Consider the following 18,026-nt stretch of genomic DNA (forward strand, 5'->3'; position numbering starts at 1 on the left):
ATAAGAAACACTAAGGTTATGATTAGTTTCACATAATTTTTGTATTATTATTTTATTATGATAACATCTCTTGCATTGATTGCCAATTTCTTTTACAATAACCATTCTATTCTAATAATACATATATTTCATAAACTAAATGTAACATAAAAGATTAGAGATTGACCACTCAACTTTTGACAAAATCAATTAATCAAAAAGATGAATGTACTCTTTCATTAAGTGGATGGATTTTTTAAGTATTATCGATAAATTCCACTTGTGACCTTATCTAACACTAATATTACAAACTCATCTTGATACATGCAATATTCGATCAATAAATTTTTACGTCCATCCAAAATACATATTTTGTAACCGTGTCAATAAAATATTACTGTAAAGATATAATTTAAAACATAAAAAAAATAATTTGGAAACATAATTTTATTCTATCTCAAGAGTTGATAGTTTCATTCATTTTGACCAACTCATTAATAAATTACTAAAAACATCTTTTAATCACATTGTGAACTAATAGCATATCCATTATTATGATGCATGTGATCATGAGTGAATAAAAAAATAATTAACCAATTTAGGATAGTTGCTAAAACAAAACATGTAATTAATTTACTCTTGAATATATGCATTCAATAAACATTTTTTTTAGAAAAAAAAAACTAATAAATGCATATTTGTTTATTTATTTATTTATACGTAAAATTTTTAACTAATTCTTATAATTTTGTCTTGTTTTAAACTCAAAACTATCAAAGTGTAGCATAGAAATTTCGGAGACTAGAAAGAGTATCTTGTTATCATTAAACAAATTCAAAACATTTTTCAATCATATTTTCACAAAATAAAAAAAACTCAATACCTTTGAATGGTACTCATTTTCAAATAATAACTAAAATCAAATAAGGATAAATATTTTAGAAATTCACATTATTTTTCAGACAAATTACCTTCGTTGTTTTTGGGTATAATATTTTCTAAAATATATATTTTTACTATTATCATTTATTCTAAAATATAGGAAATTGTTGCATTTATTTCAATACTGAATTTGTAAAATATTAAATACACACGTAAATGAGTATATAACTAGGATAATTGAAAACTTATATTAAAGATGATCTACATACACTTTAACACGATAGTATAAACATAAAAACTTTATTCTAGCTCGAGTTCATAATGAGAGATGACTCTAATTAAGACGAAATCTTATCTCGATCCATTACTGGAAATATTATAAAAGAGGTGAAATTTTAATGTAATTACATTTCATTATGAAAATTATTTTAATTGAGGTGTGACATTAATGCCTTAAATTTTCTCCATTTTCCCGGCCAATCAGCTTTTGTTGTAATGTGAATGCTGTGGATATGAGCGCAGTCAATCATAATTTCTGGTACTTGCGCAATCCTAAACTCCTAATAACCGCTCCAAACTCCGATAATCCACCCCCAACTGTTCAACCCTATAAAAACGCAGCCCCCGATCTCTGTCTCTTCTGTTGATTCCTCTCTCTCTCTCTCTCTGCCTCTTCGTGCAAGAATTCCTCCGTGCAAGAATTCATGATGATAAGCGCTTGAAGATTCTTGCTCTGCTTCCGTTGATTCACTATGGCTACTGTTCCTCGCTCCCGCCGAGCCGCCGAGGCCCGATCCGGAGGCAAAGTAGTGAAACCTCGGCGGGTCTTTGCCACGAGAACTCCCTACGACCGGCCGAAGGTCCCCTCTCGGGCTTCTGAAAGCCCCGGTTGGCTCTCCGGCCTTGTGTTCCCTGCCGCTGGCATGATTGCTAGCGGCGCCGGAAAGCTTATTTCCACTGTCTTCGGCTCCGACAGTTCTTCATCCTCTTCTTCTTCGTCGGAGGAGAGCGATTCGAGTTTCGGTACGTCTCTTCAATTACTCTGTGCTTTGTTTGGTTTTTATTAGTGTATTTTATATTAATTTTTGAGGTTTTTTTTTTCTAATTAAATATTGGTTTGTTTTCTGTTAAGTAACTTGTGAGGATCATAACTTGGAAGTTGTGTTTACGTTCTGTTCTTTTGTTCGTTAACTATTATTGAGTAGCAGCTATTGAAATTGTTTTTTAGATGTTACTAAATTGCTTGTGGGATGGATTGTACTGAGGTCTCATTGGGGTGCATTTGTGAAAAAAATGCTAGACGAAAAGGAGGATTGAATAACTAGTAAAATTGGAAGGAGAAAATGGGGTGTTCTATGGAGAAAGAATGGGGCCTTAGAGCATGTTTTGATAAGGCATGCGTCAGCATCTTTTGGGCTTTCTGACTAACAAAACCTAGGGCTTGGGAAATCTTTCTATGTCTGAAGTCCTACCATAGCAGAAGTCACCCAAACAAAGTATTTTATTCATCTTAAGATTTGTAAATGAACAAGTTTGAAGTTCCTTTGTAAAAAGTGCCATTATTATCAGAATTGTTTATCCAAATCAACCCCCCTAAGCAATGTTACATATAATGCGGGTTGAAGCTGGTTCGTGAAATGTAAATGGGATTGCACGATGGCAGATGCTCTAAAATATGGAATGTTAGGTGTATTCTTAGATTTATTGGAGAAAAATGTGTTATGACACTTGTATATTTTAGAGAGGATGTCATGATGTTTCTAAATCTATAATATGTTTTAAGTGAAATTGATTAATAATGACTAAAAATACAATTATAATGTGATAATTCTTCAATTTAACTAATAAAAAAAATGTTGTGAAAAATATTAAAATAGAACTTTGGATTGTTAGATTCAATGTTTCGGAATGGAAACATACCATGTTGGAATGTTTTACCAATTTGTGTTTGCTAATTGCTAGGGTGTCGGTTTCTTTTGGTAGCTATAGAAGCATGATTGTTGAAGGTGTAGGGTGCTTTTTTACTTTGATATTCTCGTTGCTACTTGATAGGGCTTTATATTACCCTTTTTGTGCATTAAATTTCATCATCAATCACTAAACTTGTGTTGGCTTTCAAGTTGGTCACCGAACTCCATTAGTCTAAAGTTGCTAAACACAACTTTGCGTTGTGTCACGGATGTGGAGATCTCAAAGGCCAAAAGGGATCACTCTTGTCCAGATCTGCCTAATGTCAAGGAGTCACGCTCGTGCGGCGGCAAGACTACATTAAGTCAAGTCTAGCCTAGATGTACATCCTTATTCGAGGAAGCACTCTAATGTCTAACCTAGTGGTCAAGTCTCATGGCCAACTAGACCCTTGAATCAACTAAGGTCATCATCGAGGAACCCGAACATTAACGGTGCCTTGATGGAATTCTGCGTGACATAAGTGATGTCGAACTCTGATAATAAGAGCTGCCATCGAGCAGTCCTTCCTGATAGCGTTGGCTTCTGTGGGGAGATAAAATTCACATTCCTCAAGTACTAAGGGTAATTCTCATCTCCATAGTACAACCTTGTGTTAGTGTACCTATCACTTACCACTTGCTAGTTGGGACCAGGGGAAGTGACACCATACACGACTCGAGCAGGACACATGAAGGATTCACACCCCTTAATAGTCCAATCAAATATAGAATGACTCCGCCCAATAAGATAGCCCACAACCAAGGAGGGAAGTACATCAAACCTTCGGGGTGAGAGTACTGCGTGATCTTATTCCCAAATGGATCGTCCATGAGGCTGCCAATCCCACACGGAAGCCTAGGAGCACACTTTAAAGATGTCAAGAGCCTGCTTTTGAGCTCCTTAGGGTGGTCACTTAGTACCTAATAGGATATTGGGGAAGGTAGGCCACTCACCTAGTGTTCCCCCAAAAGTCATGTCTTCGAAATATTCTCATTCGCATACGAGTAACCATTAGGGATCTAATGATCATATGTTTTAGGTTCGAGAACACCACCATTAGTACTATACTGACCAACCACAATGTCATAGTGACATATCGGAACCATCCCCATGACATCCGATAGTCAAATCCAGGTTAATCGATCTTCCGTACGAGTTAGAATCATACACCGAAAACCATGTGCTAGGGTTGCAAAACTATAAGGTCCTGACATGTTGCAGTATATCCTTCTCATTGATGGATATCTTGTTAAACAATATGGAATGATGACATGGAAGCTAACTTATTTCTGTGGTCCCGTCAAACTCCTCTTATTAACTCAACTTAGTTGTTCTCCTCATTTCTTTCTTCCCCTCTACAGCTCCTTTTGCCAACCAAATCTGTGGCTACAATGTAGTGTTGCACACCAAGAGATTGCTGCAAAGCTATGGATATGGCAATAATAGAATCAAGGAAGAGAATGGGTGTTCTGTCATTTGCTTGGAAGATCAACTCTTTATTTATTTCCAATAAGGAGATTCAGAATGTACAAGTGAAATTGGTGACTATTCATGGATTGAGCAACTTTTCTTTTCTTTTCTCTATAGAGCATGTTAGGTTTTCCTTCCCTCTACAATGTAGAGAGTATGATTAATGTTCACTATCGTCTTCATCTGTTTATTTGTTTGTTGACTTTTTTACTTTGTAAAATAGATTGATATTTTATATAAACAAATTAAAACAATGCTTGGATGATCATATCCCCATGATTGCTCATCTCTCTCTCTCTCTCCCCCTATTTTGGTGTGCGTAGACATACACCCATAGAATGAGTAAACTTCAAACTAGGGTTGAGCATCCACCATATTGTGTGCTGAATTTATTTTTGTCAAACTGCCTTGAAATGTTTTCCAGTTTTGAATTAAAATTGTTTCAGTTTATGTTGTAGGTGATTGTTGGAGCATTTATTTAATTATTTTTGATAAGAAAAGAAGATGTATTAAGAAAGAAAGAAGAGAGATTACAACGTAAGTGAGGCCTGGAAGTCCTCAAAAATAAAAAAATAAAAAATTAATATATAAAAACTAACAGGAATTAGCTGAGAAAACCCTTCTTTCCATTGTAGTTCATCGAGCACTTCAAATTTGTTGGTTCTCTTTGGCCTTCACCTTAATTCTACCACCTTGGAGACAAACTTCATTTGTTCCAAGATTAGACATCCATAAACCCATCTTCTCCATCAATTACTAAGCTTCTTAATACTTTTCAGTGATCTCCTCTGTAGGAGTGGGCAGAATTCCATCCTTACACAGTTGCGTTTTGTTTAATGCATCATCCTTCCAACTGTGACAGCGACACATATGGCATACTCCAAGTAAATTATAGTGGAGACGAATATCCATAATGTTCCCTCATCCAAAAGCAACCCTCCGAACACAACCACACTTTATTTACTTCTAAATCGTTTGAGACACCTCCCCATTTCTTCTTCTCCTTAATTTATTAGCTCTTTCACTTGTAGCATCCTTCTGGGCATTTATGTTTTTCTACTCTAAAATCAAATTGGTTGCATGCTTGTAATGGGTTTTCTTCATGTTATAAACCACATCTATTATCATGACTAGACATGGGATATTTTACATCTTTGTGCAATTGTGCCGCATTTGTAGCTATTTTGCGGTGCCCTCTGGTCATATATGAATTGTTTTATGCTCAAACTCTTCAATATTAAGCAATCTACAATCACCAGTCTCCTTTCATTTGGAAATTATTGCCTTATTGGAAACAATCCTATAGTAATCCATGTTTACTAAAAACTGCTAAGGATGAGGGATCTTTTGTGGTTAGGAGTTGGTGAAAGTGGTATAGATCATCTTGAAGGGTGGTCCTTATTGGAAACAATCCTATAGTAATCCATGTTTACTATAAACTGCTAAGGATGAGGGATCTCTTGCGGTCAGGAGTTGGTGAAAGTGGCATAGATCATCTTGAAGGGTGGGAGATTGTGAGAGTAGGTCTAAAAGTTAGGGAGGCTTGGGTCGAGGTGATTTGGTGTCTAAAAGCATTTCCTTGGTGGAGCAGCTCTTCATTAGAACCTAATTCTCTTTGGCATAAGGTAATCCATAGTAAATTTAGAGTTCTACAGAATGGATTTGATGCTAAAGTTGGAGCCGCTCGAGTCCTTGTAAATTTGTGTCTCAAATTTATTGTTCTTTCTTTTACCAAATGTTCAATATAGAGTTGTTAGTGGAAGAGAATTTTTTTTTTAATAAATATTTTGGGTGATCATTGGATTGGGGGGGGGGGGGGTTTCCTTTCATTCATATGTACGCTTATCTTTTCCAATTATTCACTATTCATGAAATTCCTTTTACTGTTTCCCTTCTCTTGCAAGCAGGTGGGCATTCTTGGGGTTTTTTAATGAAGAATGTTATCATTGAAATTGCCTTCTTGATAAATGTGCTCGATTATTTTAATATCTAGTTGGGGGACTGATAGAAGAATTTAGACTCTTGCAGGCCTCTTTTTTTTTTTGATACATGATTGTCATGTAAATCCTTTTGCCCTTTAATTTAATCTGGAAAGCTAAAGTTTCGTCAAAGAAAAAGGCTTTTACTTGGACTGCGAGACTAGATAAAATCAATACTAGTGGTTTGCTTTTGGCCCTGTTACCCAATCTTTGTGTCCTTTGGTTTATGAGTGGGGAAATTTGCTTTTATTTGTTTTTTACATTGCCCTTTTGCATGGGTTCTTTGGAATAATTTGTTTGGTATTTTTGGCAAGAATTGGGTTTGTCCCTATTCTTTGGAGGTTTATGCACTAATATAGGGGATTTAGTGTTTTATTTATTTTTTTTTTTAAAAAAAAAGGGGGGGGGGAGGGGGAGCTTTGTGGCATTGCACAGTGTTTGCTATTATTTGGAGTGCCGTTTTTGCTATTATTTGGGGTATTTGGTTGGAGAGAAGTGTTAGAATTTTTAAAGGTTGTGCCACTTCTCTTAACCTGCTTAGGAGCAGAGTGGTGTTTCTTGTGTCACTTTGGTGTTTGGCAAATGGTTTCTTTAGGATGCATATCTGGAAGACTTGCAAAGGCACTGGATTGCTTGCTTTGTCCTGTAGTTACTTTCCTTTTTCTCTTGCTGTTTTCTTTCCGTTACTGGGGGATATATTATTTCTATTTCTTTTGTTGTACTTTTTATTTTTCTAGCACACTTCTTTGCTATAAAAAAACCTGTTAAAATGTGGGATAAAATTTTGGCTGCATGGAAGAACATTACTATTGTATAAACGAAGCATAACCTTTCATGCAATATTGTAGTGCTTGACTGCTTGGAATTTTTTTTATAATAAAAAATTCTGTTGGAGCAGAATAATGGGACAATATGTGAAAGACAAGACATCCTCTAGGAATCAATTGAAAGCAATTAAAAGAATGTTGCACTCCAATCTCCTTGTGGAAGCCCCCCCTCCCCCACCAAAAAAAGAAAAGAAAAGAAAAGAGGAACAAAAAAAATGTGCCCCAAAGAAGGGGGAAAGACAACTCTGTCCGACAAAAACAAAAGGGAAAAAAGTTGTTTGAGCCTTTACAATTTTTGCATTCTGCCTGAGCCATAGAGTCCAAAAGACAGCATATATCGCGAATGCCCATGAAGCCTTCCTCTTTTTACTTTTCCTAAAATCTTAGAATTACACACACAGCAAATCATCAACACACCCATGCTTCACCAAAACAAGAGAAAAGATTGTCCCAAAGTTGGCTCGCCATGGGACAATGTAGAAAGAGGTGCTCATTAGTCTTGTTATACTCTCGGAAAATCATGCTAGTATCTGGGTTGGTGGCCTTATAGGGTCTACTTACCTGTAACTAATCATTCGTATGAATCTTGTTAAGAGTTAGTCTAGATTAAAGTCAAATCTTAGAAAGTAACCTGAGTGATTTAGGATGGAAAATGGGTATTTAGATGGATTGTTTAGACCCAATGTAGAGACTAATTTTCAATGAATAGGGTCTAGTGATTGTTGGGCCCTAAACCCAAATTTGCAAAGTTAATTATTGGTTTATTATATGTGTTTAGTTGCTTGTAGTAGGCTTATGTGTATTTTGGGGTGTGTTTATAATATAGTATGTTTCAAGGGTTTGTTTGGAATTTCATGTCTTTAAGGTTTTATGTGTAATTTCATGTAATTTAGGCTTTCTTATAAATAGGGTACAAAAGCCATGTAAGAGTTAGTTTTTTTTTTTATAAATTTGAATTGAAAGTGAACGTGAGTTTTCCACCATTTGATTTCTTTCCTCTCTTCTTCTCTCCTTCCTTCTTCTTCTTCCTCTCCATGCTTCCTAATCTCCCTTGGACAGTACCTTACTGCTGTTGTGTTCATTTCTCTTATCTCCTCTATTTCTCTTCTAATTTCTCTCTTGGCAGCAGCATTTCCTTGATGCTGTCCTGGATCACTAGAGTCCCAAATGACAAGATGCAAAAGAAAAAGACCTAGAGGCTGAAGGTTTAAATAATTTTTTTTTTTGATAACAAGAGAAAATGATTTTATTAAGGAAGAAAGAATGTACGCAAATGGAGAATAAGAGATCCTCCTAACTATAACAGACAAGACAAAAAAGTATAAAAAAAGAAAGGAAAAAAAACATCAATCAAACCCCCAAAGGTAACCAATCCTGTTGAATGTCAGAGAAGTTTACTCCCTTGAAGCACCCCAATCTAACGCACCAAAGCGAGGCTAGATATTTAGTCTTATCCCAAAGCAAGGAAATATTCAGCTTCTTCCAGGAAAAATACGCAAATTATGCTCCAATCATAAACCCCGCAACGCTGAAAAGAAAGCACATCTCGATAATACTCCAGTTTCCTTCTTTCTGCCAAAGCCACGAAAAGAGCCAAGTTTGGGCACACCCAATTTTTTTCCAAGCAAAATTACGGTGCAAAAACAAACAAGAAGCTGTTTCTGAACTGCTAAAGCATAAAAAACTCACAATGGAGAAAGTGCTTTCAAAGGTATCCTACTTTGCAAAATATTTTTGGTATTAATCCTATTTACTCTTTTTCTTTGGGTTCTTTTCCTTTCAAGTATTCTTTTATTTATTTAAGGCGTTAAACAATTGAAGGAAGACTTGGAAGGAAAAGAACCTGATGAATCCCTTAGCCAGACCCTCATGTCACTCCTTGTTTGGAGGCCAAAAGATTCCAAAACACGCAGCAAAGTAGGAAGATCACCAAACTCTCCTTCATTGGGACTTCTAAGGAATGGAAATCCCAAGAAAGGGAGCCCTCCTGTTATGAATAAAAGAATGTAATTGATGCATTATGAACTGAATATATCTAGAAAGACGAGAGCACCAGTGCCTCCAACGAAATCTCTTCCACCCAAAGTTCCTCCTAAAACTGAATCTCGTCACCGTTACACATCACCATTCTATCATGTTCAATGGATGTGGGAAGAGGTCCATTGGAATGCATTGATAAGTTTAGAAACCGAATTTGGACAAATCAAGGTTTGATCCCCCCCCTTTTTTGGTAACAAAAAAGATTTCATTAAAGGAACGGTACCTTTTTTTCACTACTATAATTATTTTGTGTCTTGTTGGGCTTTAGCCTCCATGGTGTTTTGGGGGTGATTATTTGTCTGACATGCAAAGGGGCTGCAGATTTTTGTAATTTTTTCTCAATTATTGGGGATCTTGTTCTCCTCCACTTGTATTTAAATAGTTATCTACATACAATGAGACCTGCAGAGTTTAACTTGCCTATTTTACCATTTTTTTTTTAAAAAAAAGAGAAGTACTTTGCTGAAGGGGTCCAAGGGGTGATTTAATTTTCTTAAGCATCAAATCACGTGCCTCTTGTCTAGTTGTATTAAGTAAAGTTATTAAATTAAGTTATTGAGTAATTAGTGGTAATATGAATCTAATTGATTTATTATTTTAAACTGATACCCTTGACTCTGTGAAAGTGACTGAAGCTTGCTGTTTTGTTCTGAACTAGAATTCTAGACTCACAAATTATTTTTGAGCATCTAATCAACTACCATATTGTGTGGGACTTGCAGCACTCTACGATTTGTTTGTTTGGATAACCAGCCATTAAATGAGTAGATTGTGCATTCTTTTACTAAGACAGAAAGTGAAGTTGCTTTCTGGTTCAAAGCCTCATACTGGATCTTTTTTTTTTTTTTGGTGTTTTTAAAATAAAATTTTTCAGCAGATGTAGTTGAAGGTGGCCATGATGAAAATGATCTCTCTTCTCAAGGGGCTGGTTGGTTGAACAAGGTAATTGCTATTCTTTATGATGTTGGTATGACATTACAAACTGCTTATGTACACATGCCTATTTGTATCTGTAAGACAATAACCTGCATGAATTTTTGTAATTGCACTAGCTACAGTTATAAGATTTAGTGAACATGTTGAAGAGAACAAATTCAGCTTGCATAATTTCTCAATTGATTTCAAAAACTTTTTTTATTTTTTTGGGATAGAAAAAGGAACTTTATTAGAACAGTGAGGATAAGTACAATGAAGAGAGCAAGTGATACTCAAGCTGAAAGTGAGAAGAAAAGACAAAAAAACAAGCAGCTCAATTTCGACCAATTGCAATTGACATACTCAAAACAATAGCCTTTGAAGAACTTACATTTATTTTTAATTTTTATCCGGCCTAAATCGTTGCATCTACTCAAAAGCAAATTAATGATGGGGATGGTTGAGAAATGGTGGTGGTGCTTTTGGTGATGGAAACAAGCAAGGTAATAATTCTTGGAGCTATGTTGTGTTGCTGGAGAAAAAAGATGGAGGGTGAATGAAGTCATTGACGAAATAGTTCGTGAAGTAACATTGAGGTGGCAGAGAAGAGCAGTATTGTGCACATTGTTGTAGGAAGATGCATTTGAATGAACCTTGGCATTCATCGCTGAAAGACAATAATTTTCATCTGGTGATTAGGTCTCTTATTGCTGAGACGGTTAGGATTTGGACTGGGGATGCAAGGGTGACAGAGGGGGTTAGGGTTTCTCTCAGGGTGTTGATAGTCCTATGAAGATTGGGTGTAGTGGGCCCAGGTGTTTGATGATTGTTCTGAACCTGGGGTTAGTGGTAAGGAATGAAGGCAGGCTTATTTGAAAAATGGGCCAGTTAAATGAACAATTCCAAAAGCAGATTGGAGTGGTTTTGGAGCAACACTTTCGAAAGGAAGGGAAGCCTGGCTAGTTCCCAGTTGGGCCATTTAAGTGAATAGCTCAAACCCTAACTTTTTGTTGGAGTCTAAGAGGCTTTTACAATAGCCCGTGGATCTTAGCAGCCTTTAAATTAGGGCCCTGGTGGGGGGAGGGGGGTTTACATGTGGGTGTTCTAGTATTGATAAGGTTCAAAAGGCTTTTAGGTTTAATGTTTATGGCTAGAGCAATCCGTGCACGGAGATGTCTCTTATAAAAAGAGAAAGGATGTTAGAGTAGTTAGTTTTCTAGATGGAAATTAAGTGTTGGATGCAAGTGCTATTTTGTGGACAAAAATACTCTTAAAAATTAATACTCTTTTTTTTTCAAACCTCCAAAGAACCACATCACATTTTATTTTTTTGTAAATTATATATATATATATATATATATATATATATATATTGAAACAATGGTGTCCAAGACTCTTTAGACACTCAAGTAATTCATCGGGGTAATGGGTCAGCCCCTCTAAAGTATAAATGATACATCAAAATTACGTATTTGGAGTTGCATATGCTTGCATATAATTACATAATTGCATAATTATGTATTAATTATGTACATAATCAAGGTCTATCTCGTGGTTCTGTCAAAATATTGCTCTTGGCAGGTAAATCTTGTCTTTCATTCCCAAAGTATAAAGGATTCTTCATCGCCATTCGGTTGTGTCATCCACGAGATGGTCAAATTTCTTTTTTAGCCATATGAATTTCTCCCTTAAAATTTATATGTTTGTGTATAGATAAAAATCGATTAATAATATACATATGTAATTAATTAACATATTAATCACGTATACATATCTATATATACTTAAATGCCTCGAGGATGAGAAGAGAGGAATGTGTATGTCTCTATAGATACATAATTACATTATTAATATATATATTATATATATATATATATATATCTAGTCTCTTATGTACTTACGTACAAACAAATTTATATAATTACTTATAATTATGTAATTAATTACGTGCATATGTAACACATTTATTTATGGTGGGTGTGGGTTATAATTGCCACCTCTAGGTGTTGGTAATGAGACCCTTTTTTTTTACAACCTCCAGTGTTGTTTATTGGAGATCCTAATGCTCTCACTCATTCCCCATTTTGATTAATTACATGAAGGTATATTTGTATTTTTACACATTTAACATAACTTAGCAACATTATAACTTTTCATAATTTTGAGAATCACCATGGGGTTTAGTGATCATAATAAAAACAAATGGTAGCTTGTTGTTTTTCAATTAAAACACAAAGGGGATTTATGTAATTTTATCCTTTTAATTTCACATTTGACATCTTGAAGGATACTTTCATCCATTTTTTGTTAAAATAATAGTTTGCATTGGCTGCAACATGAATAATTTTGGGTATCTCCTTCTATTTTCTCTCCTGCCCTTTGTATTGGTTATGCATTGTACCAACAGCTGTGAGACATCAACAGTGATCATCATGTCTTGGATATTGGAGAAGGCTTGCAGTGTGCCTACGTATTCAATGTACGGAAAATTCCTTCTTCCACTGGCTCATTATCAGCCAACAATGACATGGGTTCTTAGCAAATAGATTAGGTATTTCTGTTGAACATTCTTCAGAGATTGTTTGCCTTGTGCATTTTTCTCTTATTTTATCCTCAATTCTTTAGTTGCCCATGCATTTCTTTGTAACATGGAGTAGCATGATGTCTCCTTTGTGTATTCTCTTTATGTGTCATTTTATGAGATATCCATGATTTTGGGGAGGAAAAAAAAAAGAAACAAAAATTTTATCCTAGGCACATATAATCCACATTAAGTCAATACAAATAAGCAGATGTAGGCAGTATTAAATTAGGATTTTATTATTACTCTTCCCTTTCACTGTTAAATTTCAGTGTCTTCAATCATCATACAAGTGTATAAGAAATTTATTTTCAGTATCAATATCATTTTCTGATAGAGAAAGAAAGATGTTATTAGAATAAGAAAGTGTCAATATCATAAAATGTGATGCTGGTTTTCTTTCTGTTCTTTTTATTGCTCTTAGACGAATGGGACACCATCAGAAATGGTTAAGCACTTGAGTAATGAGCCTCAACCGGTGGTAGGGAAGAATGAAACCAAGCGTATAATTGAACAGCTAATTATGCAGGAAACTTTTTCAAGGTAATGAGAAATTTGAAATTTCTCAAAATTTTTTCGATCTAATTCTTGTGTGATTCACTTCTTTTAGCCTTTCTGATTTGCTATGAGGTTGCTTATTTCATCCCCATCCCCATATAAGCAAATATATATAATACACACACGCACATATATATCTTTTTGTTTGGGAATACAAAAGGAATATGAGAGAGATCCTTCATGCACAGAGAGTCAAAAGGAAATATGAAGTTATGATTTTAATGTCACTTTAATGCTTTCAACAGGAACTTTCTTTTTCCTTTTTGGGTTCAGTAGTTTTACCTTCCAAATAACAGGATAAAGAGGAAAATGGGAGTTTGAATAGGTCAAGAATTCATAGAATGATTTTCAAGTAAACACCCCTAGAAAATATAGACACCAAGAACGAACATTCTTTCTGAAAGATAGGTTGCAATTGTTCAATATGGGAAACAAGGAAGACAACTCCACCATCTCCCTATATTTAGATGTCTCCTGAGATACAAATCCCGAGAGATTGGAGAGCTACTCACACTGTCAACAAAAAAAAGAAATAATTTTGCTCGGCTTAGAGCACAGTCTAAAAAGATGTGGAAAAAAAACCATTCTTGAGCCATGGGTCTTTCTAAAAACAAATTTGGGAACCCCTTCCCACCTCAAATTTGGTGAGGGGTGAAAAGAGAGTAAATCTGGGAACCCCTTTCCACCCTTTCTCATCCAACCCAAACTTACTTCATATAACTCTATGCTGCAGGGAATTATTTTCTAAGGGGAAGTGCCACAATCACTTAGCTAAAAGAGCAGTGTTTTTGGACAGTTGGTTTTAAATAAAGTCTGCGACCGTTACATAATAGTTTTTTGGGTTCTTGATATTGTTACATACTGCGAAATTGGTGGGAAGAAAAATCACAGCCGTAGCAGTTGTTACGGATTGCGATCATTACGTAAAGGCCGCTACAGCTGTTATGTACCTGCTACAAGAGTGGGAAGAAAAATCACAGCCGAAGTGGTCATTATGGATTGCGATCGTTACGTAAAGCTGCTACAGCTGTTATGTGACCGCTACAAGACTGTTACATAAAAAATTATTATTATTTTTTTACTTTTTCTTCTCACTTTTGTTTTCCCCCACTTTATAAATCATTCTTAATGCACTATGCAGCGAGAGGGGGAAAAGATTATAATGAGGATGATAATGATACAAAATTTTATATATTTTTAAATACTCACGAAAGATGCATTAATTAACACAAAATACTAACTTGTTAGGAATATATTTTATTTTGATAATATTAGCAATTTGATATTTGTGTTCTATATTTTTTAAGTTCAACCTTCCTTTCTTTTCTAGTTGCTGTATATTTGTATTATGTGTATGTCTTATGCATCTAATATATTAATGGAGTGTATAATGTGTTTTGTCTTATTAATTGATTTATCACACAGAAGAATGTATCACACGTAAGAACAATGACAAAACATAAATACGCGCACACATGTAATTTTTCTGTCAATGGTGGTCTAAAACAAATGTAAATTTCTTGCCACTTACCAAACAACTCAGTCAGTTGAACTAAAGGATCCAAAATACACAAGCTCTTTTTAAGAAGGATTAAAAGCTTAAAACGTGCAAAGACAGTACTATGCAAAAGGTTGTGCGTGCTTGAAAAAAATTCACGGCCGTTACACCCACTTCCTGTTACGTAATGTTTGCTACTCCTGCTTCCTGTTACTCTCATTACTGTTACGTTGTGCTACCCACTACCGCAATTTAAAACCATGCGGCGCACAAAACCAAGACCCAACCCCCCCTCCTTTTTAGACCTACAAACCTCTGTCCAACTCACTAAATGGTTTCTTCAACTCCACATATCAGACAACAAAAAATCTCTCATGATTCTCTCAAACAGTCCCCCAGGAATTTTAAAAAGAGATAAGAAATACAGCGGAATGCTAGAAAACAAGCCTGATTAAGTGTAGTTCTACCCTCAAGAGGAAAAAGGGCTCCCTTCCTACCATCTAATCTCTTAGTTACCTTTTCTTCTTCCAAATTCCAAAAATCTGCCACTCCTAAGTTTCCTTCCCAACGGAAACTGCAAGTAAGTCAGGTGCCAATCCAATAAATCACACCACATATCTGCAGCCGAATCACTAGTTCCCTCAATAGCTACATTTAAAGGCTGTTAATTCACTCTTCTTATATTTTTTTTGACCCTAGAAACCCTTTAAAAAACTTGAAGAATACCCAAAATTCTCTTAAACGAAGGGCTATGGTCATCAACAAAGAGAATGGTATCATCAACAAATTGAAGATGAGAAACCACCACCCCTCATTCCAACACCTAACCCTTTAATCAGCGCTCTTTCAACTGCCCTATCTACTATCCTACTTAAGATGTTAGCTGCAAGGATGAGCTAAAAGGGAGATAACAGGTCTCCTTGTCTAATGCTTCTTGAAGCAGTAAACCAATATTTGGGTTCACCATTTACAATAATTGAGGACCACACATTAGACAAGCAATCCCTGATCCACCTGCGCCAATGCTCCCCAAAACCCTTTTCCACGAAAAGCTTATTGAGGAATCTCTAGCTAACTCATCATAAGCTTTCTCAAAATCTACTTTTGAGTATGAACCCCTTTTTCTTGTTCGCTGCAAATGACCTCCACCACCTCTTTGGCCACCATAACTGCATCCACTATTTTTCTCCTCCCCCCCCTTCACAAATGCACTCTAGGCACTTGAAATAGAATCATTAAGCACCACACTCAACCTATTAGCTAATACAGTAGTGATAATCTTATACACACTAGAGACAAGACTAATGGGTCTAAAATCTTCAATCTTGGAAGACCTAGCTTTTCTAGGAATCAAGGGTATAAAATATGAATTGATACTCTTGTTCAAAATCCCATTCCCATAGCAATCAGTGAAAATTTCCAACAAATCACCCTTAAGGTTTCGTTTACTTATCGAAGGCAAAAAAATCACCTTTAACGATCTCCCAACAATCTTGAAAGAAAGTCATGTTAAAATCATTTTGACCCTCATCAAAATGTCTCTCTAACCGGTGCATTTGATCATTGGAGATAGAATCCCTAATAAACCCTCAATCATTGATCTATTATGGATCTCCTCTGAATATAAACAACAAAATAAATTAGTAATCATAGATGCAACTCCCATCTTCCATGTCCAACTCCCTTATCAAAATTTTACTCTAATTTCTATTGGCTAACCTGTGGAAAAAAGAGGAATTACAAACTTACAATCACCATCTTTCACCCATTTGAATTTGGTCTTTAGCCCAACTCTTAATTTCTTGAAAAATTACCCTTTCCAACTCATTTTAAATTGAGACTCATCTAGCCTCCTAATTTTTCAATAGAATAACCTCCTCCTTTCTATCCAAATCCACCCACTCACTTAAAAGACTAGAGTTTCTAATTCTAACGTCTTCAAAGACCTAGTTCCATGATTTCAATTTCTCCAATAGTTTTAATTTCCTCATGAATCTAAAGCCTTCCTTGCCTCTCTCCACTTCCTTTTTCGAAGAATCCCTAAATAAAGGCTTAAATGTTGCATGGTTCATCCACATGTTCTCAAACTTGAAAAGGGTAGGAACTCATAAGAGACTCCAACAAAATAGGGAAGCAATTGGAAGTAGTCCTAGGAAGTACAATTTGGGAAAGGCTGGAAAATTCATCCTCCCACTTACTAGTCAGCTTGGGAGTTTCCATGATGCCAAAATCCTTCTCAATAGGCAGAGAAAACCCCCTGGGAATTTCAGAATACTGCAGTGCAGTTCAACAGATATAGCGCGAAGAAATGTAATGGCTACGACACTTAAGGGATTACATGACGAGCTAAGATGTGCAGAGGTCATAAAACATGGAGTTAAGGATGATCATATTAGTAATTACTTCGGTGAATCCTGCCGAACAATTGGGAAAGGTAAGACTCTGGTTTTGGAAAGAGAAAAATTAGGGGAGAGGTGAAAGCTGTCCGCCTAAAATAATTGGTTCGATCAGAAGGCCGAAAATTGTGAAAGCGGATAAACAACTTTACGTTACTTGCTGTGGGCCAGGAGGCCTTGTATTGAAGCCTGTTTTCCCTGCAGGCCCAAAAATTCTAAGTAGGTTGGATTAGTGGGCCTAGGGTGGGAGGAGAAGGAAAAATCTAGTTCGAGGAAGAATCTAGGATGTAAACATGATTCTAACTTGCTGAAGGCATAAGTGATCGACAAGTTGGAACATTTTAGTCAATCTGCCAACGATGAGGGATTTAGATAGCATTACAAGAAAAAGTAAAACCTGCTATTGACCTCACATTTCAAGGAAAGAGGATAGCAACACACAATGCTGAATCCTCAGATATTGAAGAAGTGGTTAAAAAGAAAGGTATATTTTGCAGGACTTTGATATTGAATTGGAAGACTGGTTAGAGGATAATAATGGTTTGCTTTTGGAACAGATTCAGAAATTTGAGGATGTGTGTATGGGCTCTTCTCAGTTGAAAGCTTTTGATAAACCAAAGATTCCGGGATGCTAGGAAAGGAGTGGTTGAGAAATCATAAGGCAAGAGGCTAATCCTCAGGAAACAGAGAATATTATTATCTATTTGGGTTGGTTGGAAAGTTATAGTAAAGAAAATGAGGGGGAAGAGTCTTAAATTACAACTTTGAGGGGCCTATGCATTCTAATACCGGCCTTGGGTTCATTTGTTCTCCTATGGATAATTCTATAATCCTTCTTGTGTTGCTGGGGAAAATTGTGAGCGTGGGTTTCTACTATTCCTACCCAACCCATTCTTTCTTCGGAAAATATATGCCTTAAGGGTTGTGGGTTTAGTTGTGAGGGTGGTGAGA

General features: G+C 35.8%; 1 protein-coding gene across 4 annotated transcripts in view; it reads left to right on the forward strand.

Annotated features, from left to right (window-relative positions):
• The first annotated feature begins 1,392 nt into the window (after positions 1-1,392).
• LOC131152226 (protein KAKU4) overlaps positions 1,393-18,026 on the forward strand; it is a 75,426-nt gene continuing 58,792 nt past the window's right edge. Inside the window, exons 1-3 of one of the 4 annotated variants that reach the window (XM_058103977.1) lie at positions 1,393-1,884; positions 10,002-10,069; positions 13,048-13,166. In XM_058103977.1, coding sequence (XP_057959960.1) covers positions 1,614-1,884; positions 10,002-10,069; positions 13,048-13,166 — 458 coding nt within the window. In that variant the 5' untranslated portion in view covers positions 1,393-1,613. The remainder of the gene's footprint in view (positions 1,885-10,001; positions 10,070-13,047; positions 13,167-18,026) is intronic. The other 3 variants (XM_058103978.1, XM_058103976.1, XM_058103975.1) reach the window with 3 other exon arrangements.

Source organism: Malania oleifera, chromosome 3, assembly GCF_029873635.1.
Source record: "Malania oleifera isolate guangnan ecotype guangnan chromosome 3, ASM2987363v1, whole genome shotgun sequence".
Classification (NCBI taxonomy): Eukaryota; Viridiplantae; Streptophyta; class Magnoliopsida; order Santalales; family Ximeniaceae; genus Malania; species Malania oleifera.